The sequence below is a fragment of the Polyergus mexicanus genome, unplaced genomic scaffold (genome assembly GCF_030449975.1).
Source record: "Polyergus mexicanus isolate NDT 795.1 unplaced genomic scaffold, iyPolMexi1.0 SCAF_14, whole genome shotgun sequence".
Classification (NCBI taxonomy): Eukaryota; Metazoa; Arthropoda; class Insecta; order Hymenoptera; family Formicidae; genus Polyergus; species Polyergus mexicanus.
In genome coordinates this window covers 7,180,251-7,198,553 of record NW_027223334.1, presented here as the reverse complement: position 1 = coordinate 7,198,553, position 18,303 = coordinate 7,180,251, and the positions used below count along the sequence as shown (strand labels likewise).

Here is an 18,303-nt window from a genome sequence, read left to right as displayed (position 1 = left end):
ACGTTCCCTGTTCTTCCAGCAATATTATACAGACGGCTCTCTTCATTTACTTTCACGGATATTGGTGTGTTCCATTCTATCCGCGAATGCGAGCCGCGTGGGTGAAATATTTACGTTTGTTGGAAACGAGCGTGTTTGCCTCGCTGATTGTGAGACAGGTGAAAGTGTCCGAGTTTCTTTCGCAATAATTCTAGAGTCGCGTGTCCGGCTATTCCGAGATCGCGAAGATTTAGCGGTACACGCGATCTCGATTAGGAGAAAAAGATTATTTTTGTAAGTCGCGGTGAAATAGCGTTCGATGAAATCAAGGAAATTCGCCGTGGTCATAAAGGTATCCTGGGGATGGAGAATTAATTGGCCGATAGCGCGACACGGCGCTTATTTCGAGCGTAAACTAAATTCAAATGTAATCGCTCAACGTGCGAGCGGGATCGTTTAATAAGACAGATTACGCGCCGCGCACTGGCCATGTCAAATTTACTTCTCATTGTGTTCTATCGTTCGCCCCGCTTATCCGTTTATGACATTCATACCGGACCTTGTTGTTGCTTCGGCACGAAGCGAAAATATATTTAACGAGTATTTGCTCAATGCTTGCTAAAAAAAAGGGCCTAAATCTAGTAGAAACAAACATCCGATATATTCAAAAATAATTGTAAATATATCTTCCATTAAATTGTCTACTCTTTCTCTCCTTATAATTTGTACTTCCAATTTTTATAAATTTTTTTGTTAATTTTTCATCAATCTAATAAGTAAATATTTGATATATCCGAACTATATAAATTATTGCATTATATATCTTCAATGTAATATTCGATTACCAAGTTATCTTTAATGGCTGAATATATCTTTATAAAACGCTAAGCATATTTACGAAACTCATCAAAATTTCTAGCGATTGATTTAAGATGTTGATGATTGATGATGAAAAAACGTTTCGGCCGTCCATAATATCATAGATCATTGCCTGAACCACTGATAAAAATCTCATTAAGATTAATTGATCGCCGAAAACGGCCTTTAGAAAGAGTCGGAAAAATAATTTTGTCAAGTACACAAAAATATCGCAATAGCCCTCAAATTAAAAATATATATATAGACGAGTATTAAAATATTCAGATCAAGTAATTGTTTAATGGAATTTGATAAACGTTCTGTCTCGAACACATAATTACTTCTTTAAGAATATGAAACTCGTTATGTTCCTTAAATATTTTTCATCTCTGATCGAATAAATTGGACGGAAAGTTCGATAAACGCAATATGGCGAATAGTAATAATACACACTCTATACCAATGATTTATATAATAACATAATATGCTCTATATATATAATATTATTAGCAAAAGTGATGCGTAATTTTAAATCGATAGATTTCAATCTTGTATCAGTTTTTTATGCGCTGTCGCGTTGATCGATTTTGCGCCTCCGCTGGATATCCTCTCGATCTGACTCTGATGAAGCGGTGTACTCATCGATCGATGCATCGACATCCTTCCAGTCAATTTTCCGTCGAGTTTCCTTGCCAGCCTTCTCCTCAATCTGTAAATTTGTTCCTGTTGCTTGCGACTTTTCGGATTTGCATCTTCAATTCTGTTCAACCCGCTAAGAGGTTTCTTCAACAAGTATTCTACTATCCTTCTGGACCTTCCATCCTTGACATCAGATAGTTTGGCGGCTAACAGATTATATAGCTTCTTGCTTGCGATCCGATGTCGCGATGCTTTTGACCTGAGAACATTGGCGTCCGACGTTGCAACGGCGGCGCTGATAGCTCGCATCTTTGCTAACCGTTTCATCTGGCGCCGATGATAAGGATCCCGAATCTCGCATATGCCTCGTGTCCGAGTGTGCTCGAAATTCATATTGATCGTCGGCACTTCCGATCTCGAACAATCATTCTGCCTTTCTTCGCATGACGAATTTTCCACATCCGAGACACATGACGTCATAGATTCTGCGCTTTTTTCCTCCTTGGAAACGCATTCGCAACTATTGTCAGTCTCCGTTTCGCATTCCGAAGAGATTTTCGGAGAGCTCTCCTTACAGCGCACTTTGGAACACTTGGCGGTGTGATTCTCTATTTTTTCAGAGATGTCTTTGAGAGCACTGTCCTCTCCATCGCAATCCTCCATGGAGACGCAGCTTGTTTCACAGGACATCTCAATGTTTTCACTTTTGGATCCGCATCCTTCTAAACAAGATGATTTCATCTTTTGCATTACATTTCATAATACATTAGAAAAAGATTCAAGATTTTTTTTTTATATAGCTATGTTTCAAATATGTTAATATGCATGCGCACATGTATACATATATATATATAATTCGATAACAAATATTTTTGAATTGAAATATTATTGGAATAAAAACGTCAAAAACGAGAAATCGTAATTTTTTTTACGGCAACGATATATATGACGTATAAGAATTTATCTCATATTATTATTGCGAGCTACGTAAAACTTTTACTTACGTTTTGTAACTGGCGTTCCGCTCAATTCCGTCGTCGAACTTACTGTCGTCTCGGTGATGGCAAAGTCCTGATCGGTCGTTGATGACTCGGGAGATGTTGTTTGAGTAGGTTCGAGAGTAGACGCTTGCGTCTTTCCGCTAATTTCTTCCGAACTTTGTTCACTGGAGCATTCGTTAGACTCGCAAGATCTCGTCAAAATAGATGTAACAGATGTTGAAGTCGGAGTAATACCGTCGTCGTCATGCAAATTATTAATATTTGTCATCCTCGAATGCTCTAATTCCATTTCTATGTTGAAGATTGGCAGTTCTGTAGTTGCTGATATCGTAGTAATCGTTGTGGATAATGTAGAAGTAGTGGTCGTTGTGGGTAATGTTGTAGTAGTCATTGTAGGCGCTATTGTAGTGATCGTTGCGGGCAATATAGTCGTTGTGGGCAATGCAGTAGTTGTTATAGGTAATATTGTAGTAGTAAGCGATGTTGTACTTGTCGTAGGCGATACTGTAGCTGTTGTAGGCGATACTGTACTTGTCGTAGGCGATACTGTAGCTGTTGTAGGCGATACTGTAGTTGTCGTAGGCGATACTGTAGTTGTCGTAGGCGATACTGTAGTTGTCGTAGGCGATACTGTAGTCGTCGTAGGCGATACGGTAGCTGTCGTAGGCGATACTGTAGTTGTCGTAGGCGATACTGTAGTTGTCGTAGGCGATACTGTAGCTGTTGTAGGCGATACTGTAGTTGTCGTAGGCGATACTGTAGTTGTCGTAGGCGATACTGTAGTTGTCCTAGGTGATAATGTAGTTGTCCTAGGTGATAATGTTGTTGTCGTAGATGATACTGCAGTTGTCGTAGGTGATACTATGGTTGTCAGAGGTAATGCTGTAGTTATCGTAGATGATACTGCAGTTGTCGTAGGTAATATTGTAGTTGTCCTAGGTGATTTTATAGTTGTCACAACTGTGGGACTCGTTGCGGGCGTAGTTGTTTCTTCTTGAATCATTGATATTTTATCCATTATCGTCGTTGTCGAAATAGGCTCAACATATTCAATTGCTCTCAGGGTAGTTGTTGTGGTCGTGTTTATAAACTTTGTATTCTCTTCCGAAGATGTTTCAGACTCTGTTAAAACTTCGGTGGATTCCATAGATTCGCTAGATATTTCATTGGACTCCGCAATTTCTTCAGATTCAGAACTTTCTGTACTTTCACTCTCGTCAAAGTCTTCAATTATACCAGGTCGAGTCGCGGCTTCGCTGATTGTCGTCAATTTAATTTTATCTTTTTTCATCACCGTATTCCACATGGCGCTTATGTTTGCTAGCTGCATAGAAAAACGCTTTTTGAATATTTTGAAGGGAATGTCCACTGAACGTCTCGATGTCTCTTGTGTCACAGACAGAGGATTCACGCATATATCGCTCAATTTAAAGAAATCTTTAATAAGCTCTTTGATTTCAGAATTCACATATTTGCAACTTAAAATCGATTGCAGACCTATTCGCAGACAAGCTCGTGGAGCGTTGCAAAGGATCTCAACAGGAATGTCTTTCATATTCCACAAATTTTTTTTAATGCTATCAATCTTTTGCATCATGTCGTTATAATACGGCACTTGACGTAAATTTTCGTAGGCGTCAAACAGTTCTAGCAGCTCATCGAGACTCTCGATCCTGCGGTTGTTGCGCCAGAATCTCGCATGCATTCGCAGAGATATCGCAATGCTCTTGGCGAAATCGATATCCTTTAGCTGTCCAGTGATCTCCATCGCCAACTGAGCCGGTGTCGCTTGCTGATATCTTTGCACCTTGAGATATTTTTCTACCACGTCAAATTCATTTAATTTCTTCACCAGGTATCTCTTAGCGTCAATGACATCGTTGTCGAGTAAGTCGTCAGGCAATACAAGATCAAAGAGATATTTGATGTGAATTGTTCGGTTCTCGTAGACATTACCAAGTAGATGAATATTCTCGTTGATCGTACCGATGTCATCGACGATATGTTTCCTGATAAGAAACGCGTGCCTCTTCAAATCATCGCCCGGAGATCTTTCAGCATATATACCTATATAATATTTGAGGAAGGAATTTACAGTGCGAAATTTCTTTAGCTCTGTTGTCGGCAACGATATCGGAATTTTAGTATTCTGTGCGATTTTGCGAAAAGATTGTACAAGCTCTCTCTCGGCGAGACGAATGTCATCATCAATATTATCGTATCTTACGTTATAAAGAAATCCGGATAACAGATCAGGCGTGATTATTAGCACTTCCCTTTCTAGGAGCTTTAATAATGCCGATAAGGAAAATCCTCTGAAATATTGCCTCGATATCTTGGACAAATGATACGCTAAGTACGTAACATTCAAAGCGGGCGTGGTGAGATTGTCAGGATGCGGAAGATCATGATCGTTCCTGATCGTACGACATATGTTGGCGCTACTTTTCAGGCAGGGCTCTGCATTGGTGTAAATTGTAGCGCAGATCTTTGACGGTCTTGTGTCCGGATTCCTCAGAATGTCAGGGATCAGGTTGAATATATTGTATCTTCGCTCGAAGATCTCTTGATAGACCTTGTGTAACGCCTCCACTTCCTTTATGCTGAAGTCATCGTAATAGATGTACAGGAGACTGCCGAAGGTGTCAAGGATTTGCGCTCGCAAGAGTGCACCAAAATACAGCAAGCGCTCCGTGCCTTCTTGCAATGTGTAATTCGCTTTCGGTGCGACAAGATTTAATTGCTCGAGAAGATCACGGTTCGTTAAGATTATGTTGCTGTTCAGTTTCGTCGGTGTTATATCATGTCTATGAACTTCATAGTTGATCGCCTAGAGAAATTGTTGAGAAATGAATTTCTATCCTGAAACACTCAGAGAGATTGTCGAAGCCGCCTCTCCCCTTTTTTTTACGCGTCAACATACTTTACATAAACTAAATTAATTTATTAAAATAATTAAATAAGTTAAAATTATGTTAACCACTATTGAATAATACTTTTTTTTAAATTTATTATGTATATACATATATTGTATCTTACTTTTCGTTTTTATTTTAATTATGTCTTTTATTTTTATTTTTATGTATAACACATTTTTTATTTTATTGTATATAGAAATAAATAATATTACATACAGAAACATTGTATACATGAAATTAAAGCATGAGTAAAAATTTTTTACTTTTCAAACAAAAGATTTAAGGATTGAGAGCCTGCTTAAAAAATCGAGTTTATAACATGATCAGTGTTACATTTAACCGTACTGACCGATTATGCGGAAACTATATCGCCGTTGACAATATAATCAGTTAGTAATGTTATCAACTAATTTTCTAAAAAAATTCCATAGCTATCCATGATTTCTTTTATTTTCTCCAGCCTATTATTGCAAGAATCACGAAAAATTTAACGACCTATATCAAGCATCGTTCTCGTTCTTAACCCATTCGATAACAGAATACTATTATTCATTTCAAAGTTGATATATCATTGACAATTGATGTTTTTAATTTGACAAATAACAACCCACAATAAATCTTAAAAAATAGATAAATATAGGTAATCCTTTGCGTTCTCTCATCAAGCTGTAACTAGATTTTATTACAATTGTTTATAACACTTGAAATTATTCGTTTTGAACATTAAAACACTATATATTAAATACAATATGTTAATATTAAAAGTTTCTAATTAATAAAATGTTTATTTTTATTAACCGACTAACCGATATAAATATTTTTTTATTTAAATATTTAAAATTACGATTCTTTATATTCATATAAAAATAAATAGTTAAAATATATTAAAAATCTCTCTTTATTATTATTTCCGATCATTATTTTCCTCTTTCTTTCTCCTTCTTCCTCTCTTTTTTTTTCCTTTAATTTTTCACTTGTTGCAATAAAGTCAGCATCCCTATCTCACCTGCACGGATAACACAAGCAGCATGGTCCAAGTGCATCCGATTCCTCGTATTACGAATTGAGATGACATTGTTAGTGCCATAATTCACGCAAGTCACTCGCGAGACGATGCAGTTCGCTCCGACAACAATGCAAACCGATGAAGTTGTCGCGTAGCTTATATAAGGTGCACATGAATTTCTTTACGATGTGCACGTGGGTGAGGACGTGTGTAAGAGCGTTGTGCGGACTAGTATCGATGGGATTGAAATTAAATTATATGAGCACGTTATCGCGACGATACGTTGCGCCGTCCTGAGAACTCGAGTTCCACTCATACTTATCTCACGATCTAATGCTTTTTTCTCATAATCCATGTAATTATATAAATTGTTTTTATAAAATTAATTGCATATATCTAACTCTCTAACTTGTAATCCAATACTATTTGTTATTATCATAGTTGCCTTACAAAGTTTTTCAAAATTTGGAGATTTTCGAAAACGTTCTTATTTATATATTATTCAATATTTTTCTATTTCTTAAGCTTTTTCTATTTCTTAAGCTTACTGTCTTGAAAATTAATATATAATTAAAATTAATTTAAATCATTTCAATAAGATGAAAAATATCACAGCTTGCGAAAACAATCGCTCCGCGTATAAGCTTTATCTAAAATTCTGCCCACCTCGACGATCGGTCGAGCTTGCGCAGTTTCTATCCTAATATGGATTCCCTCAGTAACGCATGTCTCATGCTAAGGGTGCAGCAATTTTAACGGAATCTCGTGTCTTAGAGTACTCGGGAACGATCGTTCGCCTCGTCATCAACGATAGTCTCCGATTTGCGACTGGATATAACTCGTTGTCATATAGCTAGAACTTAGTATAATGTCTGAAGACTATCAACTTGCTTGTGCGAGGGCAGAATTATTGGGCTTGTCGAAGCCGAGCGAGGAGGAGTGGAGACAGACACAGGCGGAGGCGGCGCAGAACGAAGATCATGACGACGACAGTGTATTAAAGGTAATCGCACTTTATTTTAAAGCTAAGACTATAAAAATTCATAAATCACAAGCTGAGAACACGTCGAGAAGAAGCGCGGAAAATAATAAATTTTTATCGACTAATCGACATCCATCAACAATTATATCAATGTATTTCCTATTAATTATAAATTAATAAAAATTTAAGATTGAACATCGCACCGAGTAAATAAATAAACGCTCAAATGACAAAAGCAATTCAAGCAATACACACTTCGCGGTGCAATTCCTTTCCTTTCACCCATCTTTTTATGTATCTACAAAAGTCTAATACACTTATGTCAATATCATGTTCGCGATAGACATTACGCGGCAGAATCTGGTTGCGCGTCCACGTGCAAGCCAGATTGTCGGGAATAAAACGCTGACATCGAATAACGAGTTCATTAACGCCTTGCGTTTGCGTGTCACAGTATAATTCCTCTTACGACGATTTTTATCTTAGGATTTGGATCACGCGGACGAGAAGACCAGACGCGTCGGCGGCGGGCTGGACGAGCTGAACAGCATTTTGAACAGCACGCAGAAGAAGCTCAATAGATTCAAGGTGACTCAGGATAATTAATTGTTGAGCGAGCCCGCGCGCTCATTTCGCTCATGTTCGCTCGAATTAATTATTATTTTGTCATAACGATAGCGCGGAATTTTTACGACTGATACGACGGAATACTTTATATCCTTACCCGGTCGCAAACTGATAACGTTTTTTTTCTCGCTGCACTTTGATTTTATCGGCCGACTAAACAAATTATTTCAGGCAAAAATCGTAACAATGTAACTTTTTACGCATACCGACAATTTACTAATCCATACCACACGTGCATTTGTGCACATTACGTGAAAAGAAAATTCTTACCTGAAATAAAAAAATTTTATAGACAGTTTGCGGCAGTCTGGGATCGTTGCTCAAAGTAAAGGTGGGCTCTCGCAGTGGTACGCCGCATCACAAGCCCGAGAAGTCGAATCCCGATGGCAATCAGGAGGTCCAAAAGGATCCAGGATCTGCAACAGACGAGGTGATGATGGTGGAAACGTCGGATGATATTACCGCGGATGCTGCGAATAATCCTGCGAATAGCGGCGTCAATCCGAAACAAATTCATCTCGATCAGAAAATGATGTCTAATCTGGATAAATTGGAAACTCTGGTTACGAAGGCTGAAAATGCGCAATATACTATGCAACATCAATCGAAGCAAATGCGCAAGTTTCTGAAGAAGTAATCGGAGCTTCCGAAAAATCGCCACTAGGCATCAATTTACAATTAACGAAATAAATTACTAATGACGGACCTCGGCTGGACGATAAATTCCTATAAGATATGATTATTAATTAAATTCTAATTCGTATCTTCCATTTTAAATATATAAAAAAATTCATATAAAAATACATTTTACAAATGTGTTATTTAATATAAGTATAACCAAGAAATTTTCCAAAAATTTCTTGGCATAACTTTTACAGTTTTGCAGGGAAGATTGCGTTAATTATATAAGGAAAGATAATAAGCAGTAAGCGTCCAGCATACTATATACATAAAAATTCGTATAGATTGACGACTGTTAAATTGCGTGTATAAAGTTCAATTGTTGCATCATATATATTGATATTTTTCTCATGATATATTTTTGATTTTGTAATTGTTATTAATTCTTTTATATATTCCGCGACGTTCTCTTTGTCGCTGAAAGCCCAATATATTGTTACGATAATACATATATTATAAAATGTATATACACAAATATTGTTGACAAATTTAATATTGTTATGTAGACACAAATGTGTGTGTATGTGTATTTCTAGCAATCAAGGCTTTGCGCTTACATCTTTGACAATATTGACATATCAGATGTGAAAAAACGCATGTTGGCGAACCGAGCCGGTGATAAACTTTCCTAATATGCAAATAATGTAATATTGTTTTACATCGATTTAAAGATATTATAATATTCTAGAAACCGTATATATATATATATATATTTTATCATCAGATATATAGTTTACGATTTAAAATAATAAATTATATTAAGTGCCTTGCTTTCGATTATTTCTTATAAGACACGGTAATCGCGATTCGAGATATTTATAACCCTCTTTGGATGAAATCATTATATCTTTTCTCATTTCCGAACGAAGCACAAAGTTTCTTTTTACACAAATTTTAATAAAATTTAACTTTATTTTATATTTTCAAAAGTAAACGGACACAGAGAGCTCCACATGACGATACAATCATCGAATTTATTATAAAAGATATATTCTACGTGATATATTACTCATCTCAAATAATATTAATCAACGAGGGTTAAGCTTCTCATTCTATTGCATGTTTAAAAATTCTTCCATTCTATATACATGTACATACGGAAATAATGCAAGAAATAACACCTCAGCACAGAGCATTGCAGCAATATTACCGCAATATTGCCGCAATGTTCTGTGCTATATATTTAGAATAATCTACTGCTATATATGAAAAATAATGTATATTACTCAAATATAATAGCATTCCTAATATTAATGATGTTTTTAGTCGTACAAGCAATATTTTAAACTATATATGACTTTATGAGCAAAGCGCGCGCGCGCGCGCGCGCGTGCACACACAAATATAACACACCTACGAATACAAACATACACACACATAATACGCGTTCCATCGCAAATATAATAACGTAATTATTGTCTATACTGTTGCTATTTATGATGTAATTTATTCACCAAGATATCTGTGTAACATATTACTTTGTAATTAAATTCTTAATGCCCTATCACCGATGAGGTAAATTTTGTCTTGACGTTGATTTGATATACATATATTTAAATTTGCGAGCTAAAATGTTGTAGAAAAAAACCTTAAACTAAATTTTTATATATAATAACGCCGATATCGGCGCTAATCCATATCAGCCGAAATCTTGGTCTCCTCTTTAAATAGAATATAAACGTCGTTTCACAATATACATAGATAATACGATTGGTAAATAATCGAGATGCAAAAAAACGCGCGAAAATGTTTAACCTTTCGTCGAAGTTATTATTGTCGACGAAATGTTTATTGATTTATCGATCGCGCGCCGTTGAACCTGTTTTAAATCTACTTTCAACACATATATAAACTTTTCGTACCGGAAAAATATTCGTAAAAAATCGTGCCGAGTGCAGCGACACGCGTAAGATATGATAACTAACGCGATGGCAGACTAGGGAAATTTATAGCGAATTCAGTCATCTACACTAGTGCATACTAAAGGCTGCTATACATATGAATATGTATATATATTGTCTAAATATTTAAAGATATAACATAAACATTTTAAAGAATTAAAATCCCATAATATGATGTATTATTATTGTTCACATTATTTAGCAAAATATATATTAATTATTTCATCAAGTGTTCATATATTATGCCATATTGCATTAGATATTTCATATATAACAGTCTTTAGTATGCATTAGCGCAGTCACATGTCACATGTCACGTGCAGTACAGTACGGGCGATCAAATTCGCTATTAGCGATTACATTCGCAGATGATTCTCAATATCTCAGTTTGAATGGATGTCATTTCTTATGTCACATCTGTGTAATGCATGTCATACGTACATATCACGTTGCAAACGATATTATAACCTTAATTCCACAAATCGATTCGAATAATCGTCAATGAAATACAAACAATGGGATTCACATTTATTTATAAAGCCCAGTTTTAAATAAATTTTATAGATTTAACAATATTTCCAATTAATCATGAAAATTTAGATAGAGAACTATTATGTGAATAAATTTTATCAATAAATTTTAACGTCATAATGAAAGGACCGAGTGCGATAACGCTGCAAAATATTATAGAATTACATAAATTAAGACGAGAAATGGATGTTCGTCTACGATTGATTATATACAGGGATAATATGATTTTCAATGATATTATTGTCAGACTACAAGCAGTATTTAAATACGATATCGGTGAACGATTCAAAGGACCTGCAGGGGATAATATTGAAAATACATATAAGAACGTAGCGAAGCCAGTTTGTCTATGTGCAAAGGGACTCAATTCCTACCTCGTCTCAGCTTACACTGTAACGTTGTCAAAATCATTTATTTATCGTAAAAGTGCTATGAAAGTGTTGAAAACGTTTCTGCGGACTTGTAATAACTTAGCATTTGATGAAGGATATTTACAGATAATATTTATAAGATTGAGAATGCCAAAAAAACAATTTTTAGATTACAAATGGCAAGTTTTATCAGTGATCTTATAATATAATTTTCAAGTTGTATGATAAGCTAGTTTTTTTTTTTTTTTTTTTACATTTATATTTTCTTAGGAACGAAAGATTAATGCAAATGGTTTTGGAAAAGCAAGAAACTGATTGTGCTATGTCTTGGTTGTCCACATTGGGAGGAGCATTTTCTGCATTGGGGGAAGAATTTAAACATTGTGTAAGTTGAGGCTGAATTTTTCGTTTTGTCAAGTTACATAGGTAGTATGCTACAATTAATCTATAATGTTTCTCTCGCATAGGCTGAAATGGCAGGCAAAATTTCAGTGAGACAATTTGAATTAGCATTACGTCTTGATAATCCTCTCCTTATTGCTCGTTGCAGATTATATTCTGCTTTAAGCTTAATTCAACGTGGTTGCTTTACTACTCCAAAATACATGATACAGAGAATTTATAAATTTGCACTCAGAGAGAAGGATGTGCGTCTACAAAATATGTGTCTGGGTGTATGGGCCAAATTGCAACATAATTATAAACAATACAAACAAAAAGAGTCTGTATCACTTAAAACTTTGCGTATATCTTCAAAAGTATAGGAAATTTGAATTTTGTATGTGTGTTTTTGAGTATGTTAATAATATATTATTTTACAAGCACACAGTTCTCTAAAATTTATTGAACATTTTCTTCTTAATTAAAATAAATGTTATATATTGCTTATAACCCAAGCAAAAACAATAGGTAGTAATAAATGCAAATTGATCTATTTATCAAACATTTGCATCAATCATTGGCAAGTATTTATTATAAATTTGACATATCTATTTATACATACATGCGCATATATATTTATAATTCTTCTATTGCTTTATGTTGTAATATATGCATGTAATTTAAAAATTGACATATACAGAGATACAAATGCCTCTATATTACATCATACATTACTGCACTTACTTAGATAACGAAAATTCTTCAACTTGTATGTAATATAATATATAAAATTGTTTGCAATTTGAATATTTATTTTTGGTTTTGAGAGATTGACGTAGTTTATTGAATTAAAAACGAAATATTGGAACGATCATTTGACTATAATAGATTCCATTTAAGATTGATATATTATTGCCTATTATGATAAAATATGGGACATAATATTACAAATTAATATGTTTTAGCAAATGTTACACAAATGATCAGAAACTGCAGTTTTATGCATGTGCAAAAAAAAAAAAATAATCATTTATAATTTATAATTTCAAATATGGTAACTCATGCATTCAGTCTTGATAATTGACCTAAATAATGTCTTCATATATGTAATAAAGAAGAGATAGACTTGAAATTCATATAAATGACGAAGCCACTTATTAATACTACTACATTCACTTGTAAGTTATAAAATATCTATATTTTGTACGCTCGCTGTATCGAATTTTTATTAAATATTTCATTTTTCATAATATGCCTCAAATCTTTCATCTGTAAATTAAAGCAGCTTGCCACTGCATTTGATTAAATCTACTTTAATATCAATGAGCGAGTGTGCCCATGGGATCCCAGGCAGGTAAAACGATAGGTTCCTGATTGAATACAGCAAGCACATCCTCAGGTATGTATTTTTTATCTACAACCGCCTCAAAGACGAATTCGCTGAACCATTCAGGGGATACGACCTGATAACCTTTTTGCCCATGATCCTCACCCCATGAATTCTCTATCCGAAACTTCTTTATCTTACCATTTTGAGGCTAAAAGAGTAGTATCCCAATGTTAAATAACCTATTAATAAAATTTATTACTCATAGTATTTGCAAAAATACTTACATCTATTGAAACAGCTGTAAAAATCATTGCATGCACCATCATGGAGTCACCATAAAGCAGTCTATCAGCCTTAGAAAGTCCGAGATGAATATCCGTGCCAAACATCAGCTCAAAGTTATAAGTTTTTAAATCATGGATACCATGCTTATCTATTAATCTTTTGTTAACATCGCAACCGAACCAAACGGGCTCGTTATCTTGAATACTCCGTGCGCACAGTTTCATCAGCAATTCCACTGGTTGATTATTGTAGCGAGTAGTTTTTCCATCTACAACATTTCCCAAGCAATCCACGGTATATAGTTTCCCGTAAGGATTACCCGGCCGGGGATCGGTCACCAAGCATACTTTATCGTCCACATTGTAATGTAGTTTCACATAGACCTCATAAAACTCCAATGGTGTAATGGGTCCTATACGATTGTAATTCTTCGATTTATCGTAGTATTCCCATACAATCTTCTCAGAGGGTATACCCAGACAAATGCCGATTATTCGGTAAATCACCGTCATCTGCTCGCTTATTCGCGTCTTCAATTCCTCATCAGAAGCATCATTCTCGATCATGTTTCGCAGAGCTTTCGCATACTCTCTTAGTTTACTCTTCAACAAACTATTCATGCGAACACTGGCTTCGCAACTGTATGATTCTGGGAAACATGTTTTTGGTACGACACCGTATTTAGTTATCAGGTTTACAATCATATCCCACTGGCCGCCATCAGAAGTTGGATCGGTCAATAAGAAGTTAACTAAACGGCCTTCAACCGGTTCGCCGCGTTTTGCAGTGTTCACGATATTATGCAAAAAATAATTGCAACGTTCTACCTATAGGAAAAATATTATCGCATGTAACAATTGAATATATAACAATAAAACAAGACATATATAATATTGTCTCGTATAAGTGGCATATATACATACTTTATCCCAGAAAAACAAGTAAGCCTGGCTAAACTCAAACTCATCTAAATTATATTCTTTCATGAAGCTAGTCCTCATAACATTTAAGATGGCAAACAACCAGCATCTTCCAGAATTTTTCTGGTTAGTTACAGGTTTGCCTTCAATCTCGATCTTATCGGTGAAAACATGACTGGTCTCCTCTAAGATCTTCCTCGAAGAGCAGGCTTCGATAGGATTCATTTTCGTGCAGACATTTTGCGCTAACACGTTACGGTCGTCGGCATAAAACTTTGTCCGCAGATGATTAAGAACATCTTGTGTTAGAGAACCTAAGAAAAGAAAAAAGGAAAAGAAAAATATTCAGTATTAATTCCACATGGTTTAATTATATGTAATTTTAGAACATTGCAATTGCGTGTTACGACAAAAACGAAAAAATCTTTATTATATATCTTTATCATGACCTTGAAGATTTATTTACGCGAAGATACCAATAAGTAAATATTTGCGCGATGCTATAACGGCTAATGAATATGTTGATTTTTAAATTATTAATAGCGCCAAAGGGGTGTGGCTTGTTTCGGAACAAAAAATCGGGCATATTATAGGAAGGTTAAGGTTGGTCAGTTACACTCTTGCATATAGTTCTCATATCTAATCAAGTTTCTTTTTTTAGATTAGTATTTCATATTGAATATTTTCTACGATGAAAAATTTTCGATGTATGTAATATAATTTATGTAACTTACAAACAACCATTGTAACGGATATAGTAAACAATTCCAAGCAATTCAGACGATACCAAGAAGTTGTATATTGTACGGATTGTACTTGGTTGTACCTATACTCCTGTATCCTATATCACACTGCGGTTAGACGTTAGACTACGTTCAAAGTGCCGTTTATAGAAACTCAGATCGCACGCATATATATATAAACTCCGTTTACATGTCACCCCTAATCGGGTTTAATAACATCCGTAGTTCTAAGACTGACCAATCACAGTCATTCCATTCTTTAGAGGAATAGCTGTGACTGGCCAGTTTCACAACTACGGATGTTATTAAATCCGATTAAGGGTGCCGTGTAACATATTATATAATATATCTATGGTCGCATGTCGCACGTCTTTTTTATCCCGTGATCGATAATCGGAGATGCTTGACGCTTAACGCTGCCATGTAAAGGCACCTTAAGACGTAACAGACGTAAGGTTTCGACCAATCACGTTGCTCGATTAATTGTGCTCGCCTTTAATTGTAATGTATCTTATTACATATATCTGAAAACTTGTCCCACATTGCTAAAGTGCTCAAGTTCTTTGATATTAACAAAAAATACTTATTCCCCTAACAACACACCTTCTCCGGAGTTGAGACTGGAGATGTTAAGTTAATTGATATTGTAATTGAATATTCAAGTGTACGCGATAGAAATAATGAATTGATAAAAATATAATAATGAAAAATTTCAGGTTTAGGGACCAGCCTTACCGATCTCGTAGTAGTAATTCCGTGAATGGCATTTGATGGCGCTACCGTTGCATATGACGCGAAGCAGAATTGGAATATATAAGAGATCTGGGTTCTCTCTTGAAAATATTTCTGTACCCATTCCGATGCTTCGATCATCCCTCTCTCTCGAGCGAGCGTTTCCTGCGTTTCCTCATCGTAGGTAGATACGAAAGTTCTTCGCCGAAACGCAGTACAAGTTCCGTGATCATATATTTACCACGCCTGCACCTTTTTACACTTTCTGCAGTCGAAATATCGAAGGTGCAAAAGGTGCAATGGAATAAAGCGCGAAAATAAGATATTGCGTTTTCAGAGAATAGAGAAGAAAACTTTTTCTTATCCCAACTAATTGCGATATAAGAAAAGCAAATGTGCTGAGTGTCTCGAGAGAGTCGAATAATTTCATCGATTATATTCGGCTTTTGCGAAGCGTTTTCCCAGCAAAAATGAGGGGCTGTATTCAACGTGACGAGGAAGGCAAACCAATCATAGACAGCAATGGATTCGTTACAATTACATGCGAAGGTAAAATGGATCATAAATATTTTTATTTTACTATATATATATATATATATATATATATATATATATATATATATATGTATATAATATAGCTAAAATTGCATAATACTTATTGTTGGTTTTGCTATATATTTTGTATATATCTTTAAGTCTAGTTAGTAATAAATTATAAATAATCGTTATAAAAGTATATAAATTTGCATATATATAGAAGACAATTTGGTATTCCAACTACATCTGTCAGAAATTGATGAAAAAGCGGAGCAAATGTGCTTCAATGTCAATGGTAGAGATGTATATATTGATGTTTATCCATGGGAAATGGTTGAGAATGATTCGGAAAATGACAAGGTAGAAATATCTGAAGATGATAAAACCAATACCCCATCGACAAGTAAAAGTGGGAATGCACATTTTCCTTGGTGTGACGCCTCAACAAAAATCTTCTTGAAAGAATATAAACTCAAGAAGGAACTGGTAAGGAATCGAAAACTAAAAAATATGAAGCTCGCATATCAGGAAATATCCAAGAGTTTGCAAGATAATGGATTTACCGTATCTCCTTTGCAAGTAGAAAATAGATTCAAAACACTGAAACGCGCTTATAAAAATATGATAATACATAATAGAAGGAACGGAAGAGGAAAATATATCTGCAGTTATGAACAGTAAGTTTGTTTCCAATAGTTCTTTTGTTTATAAATTAGCATTAATATTGCAAATTAATATATTAAATATTATTACAGGGATTTAGATGAAATCTTTTCCAAAAACTTTTTAAGTGATGATACAGAAATGAAAGGAGAAGAAGCTATAGAATCAGAGTAAGTTACAACTTGTCAAATTGAAGTTTAAAATTTATTTAATTACAACTGATCTAAACTAATCACAAATGTCTTAAAGATTTTGGAAAATTATTATTAATGATCAATTACAAATGATTTACAGAAATGCTACATTCAATGCTGAAAGAGTACATAATTCTGGCAAGAATAATGAACAATATGCAAGATTGGAAGCTCAGCATATGAAGCTAATTGATAATCTGCAAAATTATCAGCGTATGATGAAGAATTTAATCACCAAGACAGACAACAGGAGTAAAACTTGCAATGAAACACAAAATAAAATTTTACAAATATGCATGGAAATGCATGAAATGCAGAAAGAAGCATATGCTCGTGCAGAAGAACAGAGAGAGAAAGCTAATTTACAGAGAGAAATGAGAAATAATTTACTCGAAGAAATTTTAACAATCCTAAAGTCTAGAAAAGAAACATAATGTCATCTATGTCAGATAAGCAAATGCGTAATGTCTTGTTAACATTTTTAATAGTTGCAAAATACTGAATTATTTATTTTGTTAAATGCAGAGAAACCCTGATATCTTTTTTGTTGTATATTTTATAATTCTGTTACAAGATTAACATTCTCTTATCTGGCAACTTATAACAGATTGTATATTTATGCAATATTTTTTTACGTATATATATGTATATACACATTAATATAAAAATATTGAAACTTATTTTTCATGGAAACGAGAAAATCATCATGTAGACAAAGAGACAAAAGGTCTTGCTTCAGTGATAAAAAATTTGAAATCAAATTTTAACCCACTTTTTCCAAATTTTTCATAAATTAGTCTATATTATTGATATACACAATATTTATATTCAATATATTTCTAATATTGTCAAAATATTCTAGTACTCTTTAGCTTCTCAAAAGTAGCATGAGATAGCATAAAATTTGCATATAATGGTCTAATTATTTTACAATGTCCTACACATTTTTTATAAGAGATGTAAATACATCCTATTTAAATAATTCTCATTTGATACTATACACGAATGCATATTGAAATGCACG

General features: G+C 34.4%; 5 protein-coding genes across 7 annotated transcripts; 3 read left to right on the top strand and 2 right to left on the bottom strand.

Annotated features, from left to right (window-relative positions):
* Positions 1–1,365: 1,365 nt before the first annotated feature.
* Positions 1,366–6,537, bottom strand: LOC138939431 (uncharacterized). The gene is made up of 5 exons (XM_070307210.1): positions 6,402–6,537; positions 3,787–5,307; positions 3,447–3,690; positions 2,481–3,107; positions 1,366–2,198 (listed from the first exon to the last, which is right to left on the bottom strand). The coding sequence occupies exons 1-5, from the start codon at positions 6,480–6,482 to the stop codon at positions 1,381–1,383; spliced, it is 3,291 nt and encodes a 1,096-aa protein (XP_070163311.1). The 5' UTR covers positions 6,483–6,537; the 3' UTR covers positions 1,366–1,380.
* Positions 6,538–7,118: 581 nt separating this feature from the next.
* On the top strand, positions 7,119–10,187 carry LOC138939314 (uncharacterized). Its single transcript, XM_070306983.1, has 3 exons — positions 7,119–7,404; positions 7,870–7,971; positions 8,303–10,187. Exons 1-3 carry the CDS (start codon positions 7,270–7,272, stop codon positions 8,645–8,647), a joined length of 582 nt encoding a protein of 193 aa, XP_070163084.1. The 5' UTR covers positions 7,119–7,269; the 3' UTR covers positions 8,648–10,187.
* A 716-nt stretch (positions 10,188–10,903) lies between these two features.
* LOC138939414 (uncharacterized protein F58A4.6) lies at positions 10,904–12,339 on the top strand. Its single transcript, XM_070307175.1, has 3 exons — positions 10,904–11,673; positions 11,765–11,879; positions 11,962–12,339. Exons 1-3 carry the CDS (start codon positions 11,243–11,245, stop codon positions 12,256–12,258), a joined length of 843 nt encoding a protein of 280 aa, XP_070163276.1. The 5' UTR covers positions 10,904–11,242; the 3' UTR covers positions 12,259–12,339.
* Positions 12,340–12,452: 113 nt separating this feature from the next.
* On the bottom strand, positions 12,453–15,447 carry LOC138939413 (bleomycin hydrolase). Its single transcript, XM_070307174.1, has 4 exons — positions 15,145–15,447; positions 14,414–14,724; positions 13,490–14,317; positions 12,453–13,413 (listed from the first exon to the last, which is right to left on the bottom strand). The coding sequence occupies exons 1-4, from the start codon at positions 15,152–15,154 to the stop codon at positions 13,195–13,197; spliced, it is 1,368 nt and encodes a 455-aa protein (XP_070163275.1). The 5' UTR covers positions 15,155–15,447; the 3' UTR covers positions 12,453–13,194.
* A 450-nt stretch (positions 15,448–15,897) lies between these two features.
* LOC138939273 (uncharacterized) lies at positions 15,898–18,255 on the top strand. 3 transcript variants are annotated; one of them, XM_070306922.1, is made up of 5 exons: positions 15,898–16,065; positions 16,223–16,434; positions 16,643–17,099; positions 17,178–17,255; positions 17,380–18,255. In XM_070306922.1, the coding sequence occupies exons 2-5, from the start codon at positions 16,356–16,358 to the stop codon at positions 17,711–17,713; spliced, it is 948 nt and encodes a 315-aa protein (XP_070163023.1). In that variant the 5' UTR covers positions 15,898–16,065; positions 16,223–16,355; the 3' UTR covers positions 17,714–18,255. The 3 variants fall into 3 exon arrangements, with proteins under 3 accessions (XP_070163023.1, XP_070163024.1, XP_070163022.1); XM_070306923.1 differs by having other exon boundaries at positions 15,898–16,069; XM_070306921.1 differs by having other exon boundaries at positions 15,898–16,434.
* The last annotated feature ends 48 nt before the right edge of the window (positions 18,256–18,303 follow it).